This window comes from Pogonomyrmex barbatus, unplaced genomic scaffold (genome assembly GCF_055798465.1).
Source record: "Pogonomyrmex barbatus isolate J1 unplaced genomic scaffold, ASM5579846v1 scaffold2, whole genome shotgun sequence".
Taxonomy (NCBI): Eukaryota; Metazoa; Arthropoda; class Insecta; order Hymenoptera; family Formicidae; genus Pogonomyrmex; species Pogonomyrmex barbatus.
Genome location: NW_028297116.1, coordinates 5,613,656 through 5,629,971, shown reverse-complemented (window position 1 = coordinate 5,629,971; position 16,316 = coordinate 5,613,656). Strand labels below are relative to the sequence as shown.

The following is a 16,316-nucleotide window of genomic DNA, read 5'->3' as shown; positions in this document are numbered from 1 at the left end:
GGAGTGCAAATCTGATGGTGTAACGTGACATAATACAAATTACTGCTGGGCTGTCTGATTAGTATTGAATTCAAATTTCAGCAAATTTCTGGATGGGTGTAAATTTGAAAATGGGTGAAATTTAATTCTCGAAAAATCTATTTTTTTCGGCGATTTCTAGAAATCTAAAAATGTTTCAATGAATTCTAAAAATGCTTCGAAGTCTTCGAAAACAGATCCCAAAAAAAATTCGTAAACAAATCTGTCTTGAAAACTGTGTAAATAATTTGTATAAAACATCGTGTAGAGCAAGGGTAAGGGTGTCACAAAATATATTATCATTTTTCACCTGTCTCTCTGTGCCACGTATTCATAGCGTGTGGCGACGCCTCGACGTAACATTGCAGCAGGACGTCGCTATTAATCGGCGCAGCCACTAATTGATTCGTCACCTTAATAAGAGGTTGAACTGCAACAATCGAGAATTACATTATCACAATTAAGGAACTCAGTTAATAACGATAGAGCGATATATAGAATAGTAATTAATGAGAAACAGCGCATACGCACATTACTCCGTCTTTTTTAAACCTCGAACAATTCTGCAATGGGAAATATTAGCGTATATACGCTAATATTATAACCGAAAATTTGAAATGAAAGATGAGTACATTTATTTTTCACCTTTTCAATTTTATTCTATATAAATCTTTTATATATCTATTCTATGTAATTCTTTTATATATCTATTCTATATAATTCTTTTTTTTTTATTTACGCTAGATTTTTCATGAGATTTCAATTTTAGAGATTTCAAAATTATGAAAATTGTCTTAAAGGAATTATTTGGTTGCTTAAAAAAATTGGACGTAATAGCATGAGAATAGCTTGTGCGCTATTTAGAAATGAGCGAAATGAGGTCAGACAGAAGACAAAATAGATGGAATAAAAAATGGAATATAAAAAATGCATTTGGAATCGCAAGGGAGACCACGTGCTGCTCATTCAAGAATTAACCGGTTGCGCCGTACAGTTTGTGCCATGCCGCCACCGCTGGTGGGTTAATATTACATTTCGTAAGCAGCGAATTAATGTGAAACCCTTTGCGCTCAAATATTTACACGACCCGCGACGACGTGGATAAATCGTCAAGCCCGCCAGTTAATTCTGCAGTAGCGCGCGGGCCGGAAGTTTCGCGCGCGAGAAAAACGCCCTGCGCGAACGGACTTCGGGGGGGGGGGGGTTGATAAAGTTTTCATTTGCGAATGCCGTTAACCAAATTGCACGGTGATTTTTTAGCCTCCCGATACGCGCGGTGTATAACGTTGCGAACAATGCGCACATTCCCGGTAATTCTATTGTTTTCTCCCAGAAGAATGCTATTGGCATACTTTTCGCAATAACGTTGTCTTCCAGTGATGGAGCTTCGGCCTGCCTAACATTAAAATAGATAACTGCAACTTATTATGCAACATCTGAACAGAGTACAGAGTTATAACAATATAACGGAATAAACACAGTGCGGTGTGTTTTTAAAGAAAACGAAAAATTTTTCAAATTGCGATATCAATGATCGGAATAACTAAAAGAATATCAAGAAAAAAATATACTGTATCATAGAGTTTTTTATGTCGTTCAATAGTAACAACGATGCGCGCGATGGTTTTAAGGGAAAAGTTTTTAAATAGGAATTCTGCGTTGTAATGTAGATATCGAAAAATGTTTTGAAGTTTAACTCAACCTCATTTCCCATTTAACATCTCTATTGGTGTATAACCACAACGCCCTAGAAGCCGGATGAGTTTTACCACCAATATTGAAGAAGCATTAATAATCGACATGGTTCTCACCCTAGTAATTAAAGTACATTATATCAATTTATAAAAGAACTCGATATGAACTGAAATATAAAGGTTACTTTTAAAATTTATGATTATATTAATTCATGATTAACTTAATCATGCAAGGTGTTTTTTCGCAAAATAAATTTGTACAAGAAAATTTGATTGTAATCTGAGATTATTATATGAATTTTGAAAATAACTTATATAAATTTCTAATTAGCAAAGTGTGAAAATGTCATTTTATGATCTGCAAATCCTTTCTCTACAAATTTGGGGAATTTCTAAAGATTTTTCCATATAAAGTGCATCACTCTAAGCACATATTGTTTCAGCGACATTGTAATTATTACATACATTATTACATACTATGTTTAATTAAATAATTAATTAACGCTCTCATCTTTATCCGTCCGTCTTGTCACACGTGAAGTTACGTGAAGAACGGCTACAGGCAAGTAATTATGCGGTATAACGCACAGGGACGGATCTGGGAAATCCCTCAGTAAATTTTGAAATCAAAATCTAAATTTTCGGGAAAAATCACTTATCTTATTATAATTATCATCAATAATTATTTTACACTTTATAAAATAATAATTTGTACTTTTTCTTTTCAAAAAATTGTAGCTCTCGTCATTTATTCTGATGAAGCACGTGATTGACGACACCTCCAGCTGTAGCTCGACAATCGTGAAAGCACGGGGTGACAGGATAATGTTCGGGGCGCTCTGCCCCTGCTAATGTATTCAACACGACGAAACGGAGGGGGGAGGGGGTAACGGCTAATTAACGTCCGCATCGCGGCGCGATACGTACAGTGAACATCGACAGAGTAACGCTTGCTGACCGTCGGTGGCACGTTGTTGCTGGCTATGCAGAGATACGTGCCCATCTCTTGCCGAAGCACCCCCGTCAGTTCCAGCGTCTCGCCGATAAACGTTTTCAGAGCTGCAACCAAAAAATATAAATAATTAGCACTTTTAATAGCGCGTCTATCATCCCTATGCGAAACGACGTCAGGACAAACGAGATGATTAAATAGTTAAAGCCTTTTAGGCCTTTTCCCTCTAATCACTGGTTTGTTCTAGTCGGTTAAGAAGATTTACATTTCTGTGTGTATATATTGTAAAGATATCAATAATTTTATGTATGGCCGCAATTTATGCAAACGCCGTTCCAATAATTTCGGTATGATAAATAAAAATTCAAATAAAGTTTACTGAGATTTACGTTAAATGTGATATTTGATGCGCGTGGCATCCGTCTACATAAAACTCGCTAGCGCGATTTTCATATGAAAATATATTTTTAACATAAAAGCTTTGGTGAGAACCGTATGAGAGAATCGTTTGAGATATTACATTGAAATTTTACAGCATACTACATATAGGATCATCAGTCCTGTTAAGAGCATTGAAAAAAATGAGTAAATAATATTGAGAGAGAGAGAGAGAGAGAGAGAGAGAGAGAGAGAGAGAGAGATCATAGAAATTATTTATTTAGAATTTCAAAAATTATTAAGAGCGACAGATTGTAATAGCTAAAAGAAATAATAAAAATTGAAAAATATATAAATTATAATTGTAATCATTAATTCATTTTTTGATATATTTTTAATTTATAAATAGATGATACGTATTTTGCGGTCTCTTTCTCTCTCTCTCTCTCTCTCTCTCTCTCTCTTTCTCTTTTTCGTAACATAAATTTATATTAATAAATATTACATAGAGTAGCTCCAAAATCGACCGATCTAACTTGCCGAATAAAAACGCTACGCTCTATATTTCATTTAGTATAAGATACAGCATGGCGTCCTCTACAAAAATTGCAAGTCTTAAGGAAGATTACGTTCTTTTTATCGAACGCTCTAATTGAATCAGGAGCTAAGCTATTTTTAACTTTCGCATATCCAGCGCTCACTCGGAAACTTTTTCTTTCTTATATCGTTCAATCAATATAGAAATAGCTTCCGAAAACCGCCGCTAAAATTTCCACGGGACGCAGTCAACTGGGGTTCATTGTTCCGACCATCGAATTTCGAATGTCGTTATCGGGAATGCGTTGTAAAAGTTTACAGCGTATATCCACCCTCCCCCTCTCCTCCTCCCTCCCCCGTAATCTCGGGAACGTCCGCTCGTCGTTTAATCGGCGTCGTGGAGGAGTCACGTCGTCGCATTCGCGAGGTGAGGAGATCTCGATTGCCAACTCGGCGTGACGCGTTCTCCTATGCATCTCTCCTCTCGCGATATGCCGGTGGCCGGGGCCATCAGCAGGAAGATGGAGGCGACTTTACGACCGTTCGTTCGCGCACTATCGTTCGTTACTCTCCCGTTCACGATCTCGCCGACGGATCTCTCTCGATCTCCCTCCGAAGTCCTCGCCACGTTTAACGAGTGTCATCCCGGATGTCGTCCAGGTGTCTATTTTTACGACGCTTCGGAGATCAGACTGACACGAGCGGGCCGGCGGAACGGGGAGAGGGGGGAGGGGGGATTCGAAGGAGGCAGTCGGAGGGCGAAAACGGCACGAAGTGACGATTATGATCGGAAAATTTCTTCTTTTATATCTACTCCTTCTCTTCGCCCGCCTGGCAATTCCTCTCGGACTTTCTTCCCTTCTTTTTTTTTCTCTTTTTCACGCGAAAGCTCCCCCGGCTGATCTCTCCGGCGAGAATGACGCTAAGAGGACAGGTAGTCGGGGATTCGGAGATCCTCCCGGCAGCATCGCTGCTTGTACACGGAATGTACCTCGCGTATAGTGGGCCTGGGATTACTGGGGTGACGTGGGCGGATTGCTTGTAAGAGCGGTCAATAAGTGCACTTTAACTCGCGAAGGACGACAAACGGATCGTCCTCGACCTCGTCCGCGCGCGAGGGTCGTTAACCCCTGTAAACTTTAATCCTTCGGGGTGGGATTAATCGTGAGGACGAGTTCGCCTGTCTGTTGAAGTTTATGGAACGATTCTTCTACAATTTCTCTTATTTAATCTCCAGGAGGCGCTAAGTAGATCGTTGTACGCTACCTCCGCGTCAACGCAAAGTTCCCCCGGCGTTTTAGAAACGAGGAGAGGGGAGGGGGGGGGAGGCGACACGCGACGCGAGGTTTCCGGATGACACCGAAACGAGGATGACAGGGGAGACGCGTGGAGTACAATATGTATTTATCGATTTATTTATTTTGCGATTAAACTTGAAGCAGCGCCTCGTAATAATTTATGGTTTTAGACGTATACTCCCCAGCCCCCTCCCGCCCCATCCCTCCTCCCTTCCCCCCTCCCCGTGTGCATTGTGGAGGAGTGTGCTTATGTATTTGCCGCGGGGGCGTAAATTACCATTCGCGCTGTAATTAATTACCGACGGGCCCGAGTAAGCGCGAGAGACGATCGATTATTCCGCGCTGATGCGCCCCGACACTTTATCGCCCCGACACTTTTCCAGCCGCGTCGGCACGACCGTCTTAATTAGAGAATCGACGTAATCGTGGCACCTTCTTCCCAGAGAGCTTTATGCGTATCGCTGACTCCTCTCGAGCTTAATCCCGTCTAACGGCGTGAAAAAAAAGTGGATATTATCAATTACGCTCATCATCAGAAAAACGTTTGCGTCATCCTTAATCCCGTAACTGAAAAATTTTTGTCCCTACGCAAAAAATCTTCTCGGCGCAAATTATTTCTCGGCGATGAAGTTAAATTTCTTCAATTTCTTACTTCATATCGACTTCACTTTATTACGATATTGAGAACTTAAGAAATTAAGAACACGATTTATATGATATTGAGAAATAACGTGATGTTGCGACGAATCTTTGCCCGTAATTACACTTTGTTTGTCCAGTTTCGTTTCTTCATCACATCTTACAATGAAATTATTAATTTACAACTGTACAGCTTCTACGACATCTGTAGCACTCGATAAGTTATTTCACATTCAACAATGGCAATAAATCAAAGGTGCAGTTTAATAATAAAGCTAAAGATGACCAACAACCCGAAACCACGGCATACACGCGCGTTACCTATGACCCTGTTTCCGCAATATGTCTGCTTTACAGTTGGAATTCGCCGTTCAAAGTGCATTCCATACAGAGTCAGATGTCAACACTTTGTGAACGCGCGAATCCTAAACTAATACTAAACTCCAAACTTTAAAGTAACTCCGAACTCCCCGGGCAACTCCCTTTTAAAATAAGCGAAATTATTTTCAAGGTTCTGAAGGGACATACATTTACGGAAATTCTACATGCTTTATAAACCTTGACATTTATTGTGTAATTATTTGCGATTTTAATCAGAGTTGCGAGTTTTGCAATCCATGAATTTCCGATCGTGATTTCATCTATATACGTATCTTTGGATTATTGTGAATCAAGATACGAGCGGAATCGACTTAACGTCGATTTAATCTAATTAAATACTCGCGTTAATAAACAATTAAATTTAATTATAAATAAATTCGTTTTATGCTAATTAGATACGAGCATAATAATTAAATTTTAATTATACTAATTAAATTTCAGAAAGTTTTCTCTGCTCGATCCTCATAAATTTTTTAAATCATTATCTATGATCTTTTGAGGGAAAACCGAATTAAACTAGATTAAAATTTTCTGTGTGGAATCTTTCTTTAGAAATTTTCAGTCAGAATTTATAGTTGTTTTATGAAAAAAATTAAAATTTGACAATCTTATCTCTTTAAATTAAACAAATATATTTTAACTTTCGTATTAATTTATCGAATGCTCGAGCAAACAAAGAAAGTTTTGTTAAACCATTATTTTAATGAAAGTCAAACACACTGATAGTACTAAACGTACGCATCGATTAGCACAATGAAAGATTTAATTAATATATAATCACAGCTTGTTCCTGTTTTGTATACGGTATTATCAAACAGTTATTAATTAGGGTTGTTGTTCTGGCTAGTGTAACGCTATACCAAATTCGCAAATGAATTATCGCAAATGAAAATTCGAGCGCAAGTCTAACATACTTTTATATTTCGTTCTCACTCGTTTATATGCTTGTTATTATTATCATTATTGTCCTGCTGAAATCAATTGTCGTTAAAATCGAGAATATGGAATTACTAATGAATGATGAAAGGAGAGATAATTGGCTACATGATATTCGGGTTACGATGGAAAATACACACAAAGGAATTTATTGCTAGTTAACAATATAATGCAAGAGAAATTTAGATAAACTAAATTTAATCACTTTTAATACAATGTATTATTATCATTATTAGAGCATTATCTCTCGGAATTCACAAAACTTTTTGCAAGTATTAATTAAGGAAAGTTATAATCCTATTTCTAATATATGCTGCAAGGCTTGAGAGAGAGAGAGAGAGAGAGAGAGAGAGAGAGAGAGAGAGAGAGAGAGAGAGAGAGAGAGGAGGGGGAGGAGAACTCTATTTTTAGAGCATTCTATGTATAGATAAATCTCATTTATTTACACACAGTTTATGTTGTGCTCACTTTGCGTATCTCAAATGGGCACAATTTTCACTGTTTGACTCTGCTGAATTTGTTATTATTCCGACGAAATGTATATACAGTCACTTGCCAAATACATTCGTGAAGCATGCGGTTTCAAAGGAATCTCGGATAACTCGATTTTACGAGAATGCCGGGTTCTGTGAGTGTAATGCGATTCAAAGCTTATTCTAAAATATCAACGATAAGTGAATATAAGTTCATCAGAGCATGGACCACACAGCGGTTTGCGTGTTACATTTTGAGTTCGGTTATACCTGAATCCACTAATGTACGTATCCACTAATGTATGTCTATTGAATGCCCCTCATAGTGATGAACGTTAATTATCATTTACGGTAATGATATCGAGTGATGGAGGCTTCGAATGCATTTCAATTCTAGATCCGATTCATTGCAGTCCCGCAGTATTATTAATGAAATATTAATATAATAAAAAAGAGGGCGATCCTCCCTCCCTCTCTCCCGTGATTTTTAATTACTGAGAATCCGCGTTCCATTTTTCGCTCTTTTTGTGAAAATTAAATTCTCCATTTATCCTTTAATATCCCTGATTAAAATAATAAATTCCCTCCGCTAAAATCTTTTCTAATCTAATTTTCGAAACTAGTGTTATGGGGTAGCTTGGGGTAGCTTTATAGATAAAAAACCGCTTTTTTCGGAGACACGCTTACATTGTTTCTGCCCATCTTCTCTGAGAATGATGTTTCGGCCGTCCTCTCGTTTCCAAGTGACAATAGGTTTCGGCAATCCAGTGGCGACGCATCGCAATCTTATATTGCCCCCTTCGTGAGTGACCATGCCATCTGCGGATTCGTCATCCATTATATCGGGTGGTATCACTACTTTCATGTATCCCATCTGAAATAAAGAGGCATAAAGATTTTGAAGTGTGTTGAAAATCTTTGCCTATAAGCAAACCATTGTGTTTAACATTACTAGTTCGTGCAAGAAATTAAAATAGACAATTTAACGATTAATTATTGATAATAAATAAAAGATAAATTGAAACTCAGCGAGAGCCAAATTACATCATCAGGTAACAGGGTTACAAACCAAGATGACTTATACTTTAAATTTAATCCTTAATTTTTCAATTAATTAAAATCCCTTAACTTTTCTATTTATATTACATCTCGGAACCAATTCAAATTATTATTTAAAATCACTCTTCAAACTACGTACAGACACGTCAAATGTTGCACAAGTGCTTCTGTTATCGTGCTCTTTGTGCAGCAATCTAAATCATTTTATTATTAAAGCTGTTTCCAGCAAAAGAATAAGTATGGATTAATTGCATTTTGATGTATTATGAACGCGAAGATCAAAAAGAATTTCTTCTTGCGAGGTAAACAGTCCGTAGAGAGGTTGTACTAAGGCGATCTGAGCAAAGACAAGGCTCAAACTACTACGTTAGAAAAAAGTACATTATTTTACGGTCCTGAACACGTACACAATGAGAGTGTATGGGTATAACGTGTACAAGTATAAAGTTTACTGAACGTGGAACAGTGCACGTAACCTATCCAATTCAATGAAACGGACATGCAAGGAAATTTATGGTTCAGGCGAAATAAAATAAACACCGGCTGGAATTTACTGTTTTTATCATACGAGGTTTTTTTATTTAATAGGCACATTTTGTTCATTATTGTACAAAAAATTTGTCAAAATGAGATCTGCATCCAGCAAGATAATACTTTAATATCGCAATAAAATATTATTTAAATTTTGCAGAGATAACATCAAGAGACACGTGTGTCTTTTGCACGCATACAGCAATATACAAGCAGTGACATCGGCTTATATTATATCTTTATATGAATAGCTATTTGGGAACAAGGAGACGATGATGAAATTTCAGTCTGATTAAATTTTTAATAGAAATAATTAATAACCTGGATTTGAATATATGTATATAATAAAATATTATATAATTATAATTATATTTCATTACGATTACAGAAATTAATAAAAGAAGATATGCGATATAATTTAATAAAATTTAATTGTAAAGAAAATTTTATTTAAATTTGCAAATGTAGACTTGGCAAGAATTTTGTTTTTTATTTTAAAATATAATATTTATTTTATCAAACTTAATATTAGAATAACATAACAAAATATTTTACCTCTTTACCTCTAAATATTTATGAGAAAGGAATATTTGATTAAAATAAAACGATGTTCGATATAAAAAAATATCTTTATTTCTAAAACGAAAATAATTAATTTAACTAATTTGATATATGAATAATTTTTACAAATTATCTTATTTATTCAATTAAACATTTGTGGCATAATAAAATATTTGGCCAAGAAAATTAAAATATTATTGAATAAAAAATATAAACATTTATAGAAGAGAAACATTTATTTTATCATATCTGATATTCGAATAATTTAACCAAATAAATATAAATATATTATCCAGTATATTCACCGATTTTAATGAAAAATGTTTTTGCAAAGCAGCACCAGGTACTTATGTATTAAATTAGTTTAGTAATGCAATTTTTTTCTTTGACTTATTTTTTCATATCAGAGAAAACTCTTCTAATTGCAATAAAGTATATTTTATAATTTTAAACATATAAAGCATTATTAGATATAATATTTTTTCAACAAAGTATGATAATAAAAGAATTACATTTATTTGTGTATAATTTTTTATTCTAAATTTACGCAATTCTTCGATATATTTATTTTATAGAAAAGATAAATTCAAATTATAATAATTTACATTAAATATGAAAAATTTAACATTAAAATAATAAATGTGATAGAATAATTATATTTGTAACGGACTTATCCACTATGATTTTTATTTTAATTAAAATAGTATTATTTTATAAAAAAATAATTTTTTATAACATTGCATAACTTTATACATTTTTAAATTTTTTTTAAAGGCAATATTAATATAGCCCAAAATATCAAAATTTTATATATTTTATTTTATGTAAAAGTAAATTAATAAAAAAAAATTTTAGTAATTGACGAAATCTGAGCTCTAGGCGTGTTCAATTAAAAAATAAAAATTTATTGTTTTGCAATGTATTTCGAGTTTGGAATATATGATATATATCAATATGAAAATAACAGTATAATATTTCAAGTGCTTTATATTCTTCCATAATCTTTTAAAGCACTTGTAAAAAAAGTAATTAAAATTTCTTTATAAAATGTAAAAAATAATATTGTGGAATTTCTTTATTAAATTGCATTAATTAGAAATTATATATATATCTAGGAATTTGTAAATTAATAATTTATAAATTTTACATACTTAAATTTTTATTATTTTTCAAGGAATTAAATTTACGAGTCAAATATCAAAAAGATCAAATTTATTTAACAGTTTCATAGTCTTGAAAGCATAAATATCTTAAAGATCTTAATATATTTGAGTCAAGAAATTTATTGAATCATTTTAACTTTATAAAATTCAAACGTTCAATATAATTTATGAGCATTAACAACAAAATTAAATTTAATAATAATCTAATGAGCATAGGATTCAATATTTGTTATTTCACGTGTATACAATGCATTCAGCATTAACCTCGTCACCGTCAGGTCGGGAACATCGTGTCATTGCCTTACGCGCGAGACGTCAGTCGGTATAAACCGTGCTAAAGTGTCTCGTGGCTGTGTAAAAAAGACGTCGTTTTACGTCCCTGGGCACGTACCGGCGGTCGCCAGTGTGTCATGGGTTAACGTGAATGTAGGTCAAATTTACTGGTCGTGGTGCGGTGCACATGTCCCGCGGAATTCAATGCGACCGGCAGAGCAGGAAACCTTCCAATGCAATATACGGCCCTGCAGCGAGATAAAGGGCCCAGAGAGTGCTCGTCGTAGCGCAAGCAAGACAAATGATAAGTGTGAGTGCAATAACATGTGTGTGTGTGTGCATATATATATATATATATATATATATATATATATATATATGTGTGTATGTATGTGTGTCTAATATATGAAAAGAATAAGAGAATATACAGAAGATAAAAAATGAAGGGAGATTCATGGGATCAGAATCTTTCTGTGACAATCGAACATTATGCATAGGGATATATTTAATCATATAATGTAATTTAAATTGCCTATATTCATATCATATTTAATTTCTTTTCTAAATCAACTAATTTAGCCACATTTCCAAATTTCTAAAAATTTCATTATATGCATATATATTCATATATCGTATCCCTTTCTCCTTTGTATTTTTTAACCGATATTTTATATTCGTATCATTGTATTTTTCTATAAACTTACAAGCGTCAGCTTTACGAAAAAATGTAGTAACTGGCCAGACAATTTGGTAGATGCATGCTCCGCATGAACGAGACAGCGCGATGTAAGTGCGATAAATAATTTCATCGCCGGTCGACGGCATAATCACTCGGCTTGGGATTTAAGGCGCGATGGGATATTTCGAATGGCCGATTCCAGATTCGCGTCGGAAAAACAATTGCTCAAAGACGTATAGATTTGCCGCATCGCAACATTGGCAATAATTTTACGTGCGCTACCTCGAACGCGCAGCTTGCGCCTTGTCGAAAATTTGCATAATTAAAAATTACGCAACGATCTCGTTCCCTTACTGTCTCACTGACGATAAAACCGGTTTTCTTCTTTTGCATGAATATATCATACGTTTATCATCAAAGCTTTTATTCCTTCTTCCTATCTGAGTCAACAATGTTGATAAAGCTATGCGATTAATGTTGACAAAGTGAATAGAAATTATCTTGAGAGAAAATATGTGGGAAACGCTTGTTTGTTCCTTCCATTGATTCGCACAAACGAAACGCACTTATTCGAAATGTTGCAGCTTCTGGAATTTTTAAATCCATAATAATACATTCGCGACAGTTGATCTTTTGTTAGAAAAAAAAAAGACTTGTAACTCACATGAGAATTCGAGCGAAATGTTCGAAGATAAACCGCACTTTAATTTTGGCAACTCGAGATTTTCTGTTTAAAATAACGTGGAAGTCCCGGCTCTTCGGCTTTGAATTGTTGAGCTGCAGCGGTAGGCCGATATTACAATCGATATTGGCATCGCAAAAAAATAATGGTCGGGGAAGGTTTGAAGAAAAAGCGAGCGTTAAAAAGTTATGATCGGGCTTGTGTGTATGGAATTTTAAAAATTCCGCCGGACGGAATTGCGCGAAACCGCGATCTTTTTAATCGAATTATGTCGCGCGACGCGACACGACGCTTTGTCGATGGAAATCGATAGAGCCACGTGTGTAACGACCGCCGCCGCGCGCGATTCCGACGCGGAAACGCCGTCGAAAAATAAAGCGTCGGGTGGAAGGTAAATGGAAATTAATTTAACAGAGATAGACGTTGTTATTGCGGATGCACGTTGCAGCGCGTTTCAGCGTACCGGATAATACTGTTTGAAGCTGCGTTTGCGGTATTTCAAAAAATGCGGGTACCCGTGTCATTAAAAAAAAAGACAAAAAGATAATAAAGAGATGCGCAAATATCTGCGAATAAAAGAGAAGCATGACGTCATTAAAAATATGAATGAGCGGTATTGGTGATCTTTAATTCCATTGCAGAATGTTATTCGGCGAAGGTAGCAGAAAGGTGGCGCGTCTTTCAAAGTCTGAATCGAAAGTCAAGTTTATGCGAACCCTCGGGATCGTTGATTTGATCTTTGCTCACCTGACTGCGCATAGGGTCGGTATTTACTTGACACATGTAGGTACCGGAGTCGTTCTTCTGGACATTCGACACGTGCAGCTTCCACGTGTTGTGCCCGTTGTGCGTGACGGATATTCGGTTATTGTGCGCCACCATGTGCGTGTGTATTGCCAGAATCGCTCGGGAATCCGATTTTATCCAGGCTACCTGAAACGTGAAGAGGGCGGCTTTTATTTTCCGAAATAATGATAGCAAAATTATAATTAATATGATGGATACTTTGCTAATTGAAATATACGAATAATATACGAATATCGCTTGAAAGTCTGATTAAAAAACGAAATAAACTCGATATTAAACAAAATTATCAAAAAAGCGTTTTTTTTGTGCTTTTACCGTATCATTCCCTTAAATTAGATACTTAAATTAATCTAAAATTAATTATGGTAGGCGCTCGCATGTAATAATCACAAACGGATATGGTCAGACTCGCGGAAGAAATGAGCGTACTTGATAATGTTTACGTCCAGATTTAAAATGTTTTATCGACAGACATAATTTTTCAATTTCCCCCCCGATAAAAATACAAGTTTTCACAGAAATATTCTCGATACGCTATTTACTATATATTTATTATATATTCGAAGGGAAGGCCCGAAGGACACACTGTCGCATCTCTTATACATAAATTTCAATATACGTCTTTCATAACAGACAGTCTTTTTAATATTCAACGGTGCTACCAGCACGTTTCTTTTTTTACAATCTTTTACAACAATGCATAAACAAGAATTATTTGAAATGGGAAATCATACCTTGTACGATTGCAGATGATTAACGACGCAGGTAAAGAAAACGTCACGACCTTGGATCACCGTGTGATTTTCCAATGGTCCTAAGAACTCGGGCAAAACTTCCGGGGTGATTTGGCCTGGAACAGCGATGTGACATATTTACTTACTTTACGTTATCTTTCTTCCTCTCAATTGTATGAATTCAATTTGTTGGAAATAGACGTATCGTAAATTGATAGATAAAAAATTAATAAAATTAATAAAAAAATGAAAAATTAATAAAACATATTTCGTATAAATTATGAATGTTTCGAAGAATAAATTAAACGTTTAGAGTAAAAATAAATTGTAAGATAAATATGGCAAAATGTTTTTTTACCGTAATAACATATGTGTACGAGCAAAAATATTTAAAAGAAAAAAAGGTTTACTGCACTTATAATCAATTTATGAGCTTCAACCCTTCGTCATTGATAAACGAAAAATGAAACAACGCATTTTGCGTTACGTGTCGCGCTCAGCCCTTTCCAATCTCGCCGGATATCACGACAGGGCGATCGTATCGCACGCGTCGCGCTTGGAAAAATACGATGCGCTGCGACGCTCGAAAAAGAGGGGGGAGGAAAAAAAAAAGAGCGAATGCGCCTGGCATCTTCGACGAGTAGTGTCTCGCGGAATGCACAGCCGCGATTCGCCACCGTCGGAATGTATGCATGAGCGAGCAGCACGCCGTCGATTAGATATTCAAGGCGGAGGTCGAGGGTGGGTAACATCCCCCGGCTTTCGCTCCGCGCGGCCATCTCCGCGCCCCCTCCCCCTTCTCGCCCCCGCCCATCGGCCTGGAGGAGAGCGGAGAGCCACCCATATTCTCGTATCGAATTCTTGTATGCGTTCATGCAAGAAGGGCGATAAATGGAAAAATTCTTGAATCTCACAGTCGTAATCCGGACACCGGGTCCCGGTTTTCATGGGTTGCTTTTACTACCACTACGAATCGGCTGATCTACCCTCGCCACTCGTTCTTCGCCCCCTCAATCTTTTCCCTCGCTTCTCTACGCTTTCGCTTTACGCTCTCTTTCTCGCTCGACCCTTGACGGCTTTTATATTAACTGCTTAAATTTAATTTTCGCTTCATTGGAAAAAAGCTGCAAAATTGCTCGGAAAAACATTATGGATTTATCAAAAGTAATAGTCGGATGAAGAAATAATAAATATTTATTTTATCTAATCAGATCGTCGTTTTTAATCGTTTTTAATATATCTCCACTTTCCACTTATGTGATATTATTCCCAAGATATATCTTTTCCTTTTCTTTGTGATGTTTTAATTAAATTGCTCCTCTTCTTCCTTATAATGCATAATATTCAGATATTTTGATTTCAAAATATAAAATAATAGAAAATTTCATTAAGAAAAACTAGACTCCCTCTCAAAGCATTCGTAGCACAATTGCGTATTTATTCTATTTTTTTTTTTAGTCTCTTATTCTTTATCTCTCTCCTCTTCTTTTCTAATGAAGAAACTCTAGTTTTGCGTTTAATTTTTCATAAAATCTTATAAATGGCAAAAAGTATGCGTGCATTCGTTCGTAGAAGTACACGCATAAATGAAAAGCAGAGAGAAAGAGAGAGAAAAGAAAGATAGATAGATAGAGAGAGAGAGAGAGAGGGGGGGTGAGGGAGGGGGAGAGAATAAGAGAGTGACGTAGAACATAACGCGAGTATAGTGTGCCGCGCTTTTATTGCGCTGGAATTTCATTCCAGTTCTAATTGTAATCAGCGAGGTGTAATTCTAGCAATTTGTCGTAGGGATATCTAATTAATTAGGTCCTTTCACGAGCGGACAGGACCAGTGCTACACAAACGCGCGCGCGTGCGCGCGCGCGCGCATCTCCCATCTCCTCGTTAATTACGCCGTGTGCAGGATGGAATTTTTCATCGAAATTATCACGCACCATCCGCCCAGGAAATTAAGATCGCCGCGATGTTCACGGCTGCAACTACGCCGGAACCAACTCTGTTTTTCTTCTCGTTTTAGACATCGCTCTGTTTACGGTAACGTAAGGTGGAATCGCGCCGCTAGGCATCTTCGTGAAAAAATACGATCTCGATTCAATATTGCGCTAGTAAACACGAAATTCTTATAGCGAATTAATTAAAAATTCATTAGTCTATCCAGCTCTCTTATTTATTGTAACGAGATATGAGAACGATATATAAATTAATAAGAAATCATGCAAATTTCGATCTTTTTTTTAACAATTATTATCAAATTATTTATCAAATCGTAGAAAGTAGAAATAGATAGAATTTGTAAATCCGTTTTCAACATTCCTTTGATGAGCGAAAATTAATAAGACCGCTGGGCGTTCTTGCGCGCAATAAGCGCCCGTGAGCGTTAATAAAATAGTTATGCAACGTCTGAAGGTGACCTTTCACGAGCGGTATTAAAGGCGATTATGAAAGTCACTGAGTGCAGTCCTCCCTCTAATTCAAGAGACGGAACGGGATCCTCGAGAGCCGTTGGACGGCACCGGCGATA

General features: G+C 36.1%; 1 protein-coding gene across 2 annotated transcripts in view; it reads right to left on the bottom strand.

Moving 5' to 3' along the window:
- Positions 1 to 16,316, bottom strand: part of DIP-lambda (Dpr-interacting protein lambda) — a 174,668-nt gene that overhangs the window by 8,470 nt on the left and 149,882 nt on the right. For both annotated transcript variants that reach the window (XM_089076708.1, XM_089076707.1), the window contains exons 4-8: positions 13,796 to 13,911; positions 13,002 to 13,187; positions 7,994 to 8,180; positions 2,640 to 2,771; positions 329 to 448 (exon numbers count right to left, since the gene is read on the bottom strand). In XM_089076708.1, coding sequence (XP_088932834.1) covers positions 329 to 448; positions 2,640 to 2,771; positions 7,994 to 8,180; positions 13,002 to 13,187; positions 13,796 to 13,911 — 741 coding nt within the window. The remainder of the gene's footprint in view (positions 1 to 328; positions 449 to 2,639; positions 2,772 to 7,993; positions 8,181 to 13,001; positions 13,188 to 13,795; positions 13,912 to 16,316) is intronic.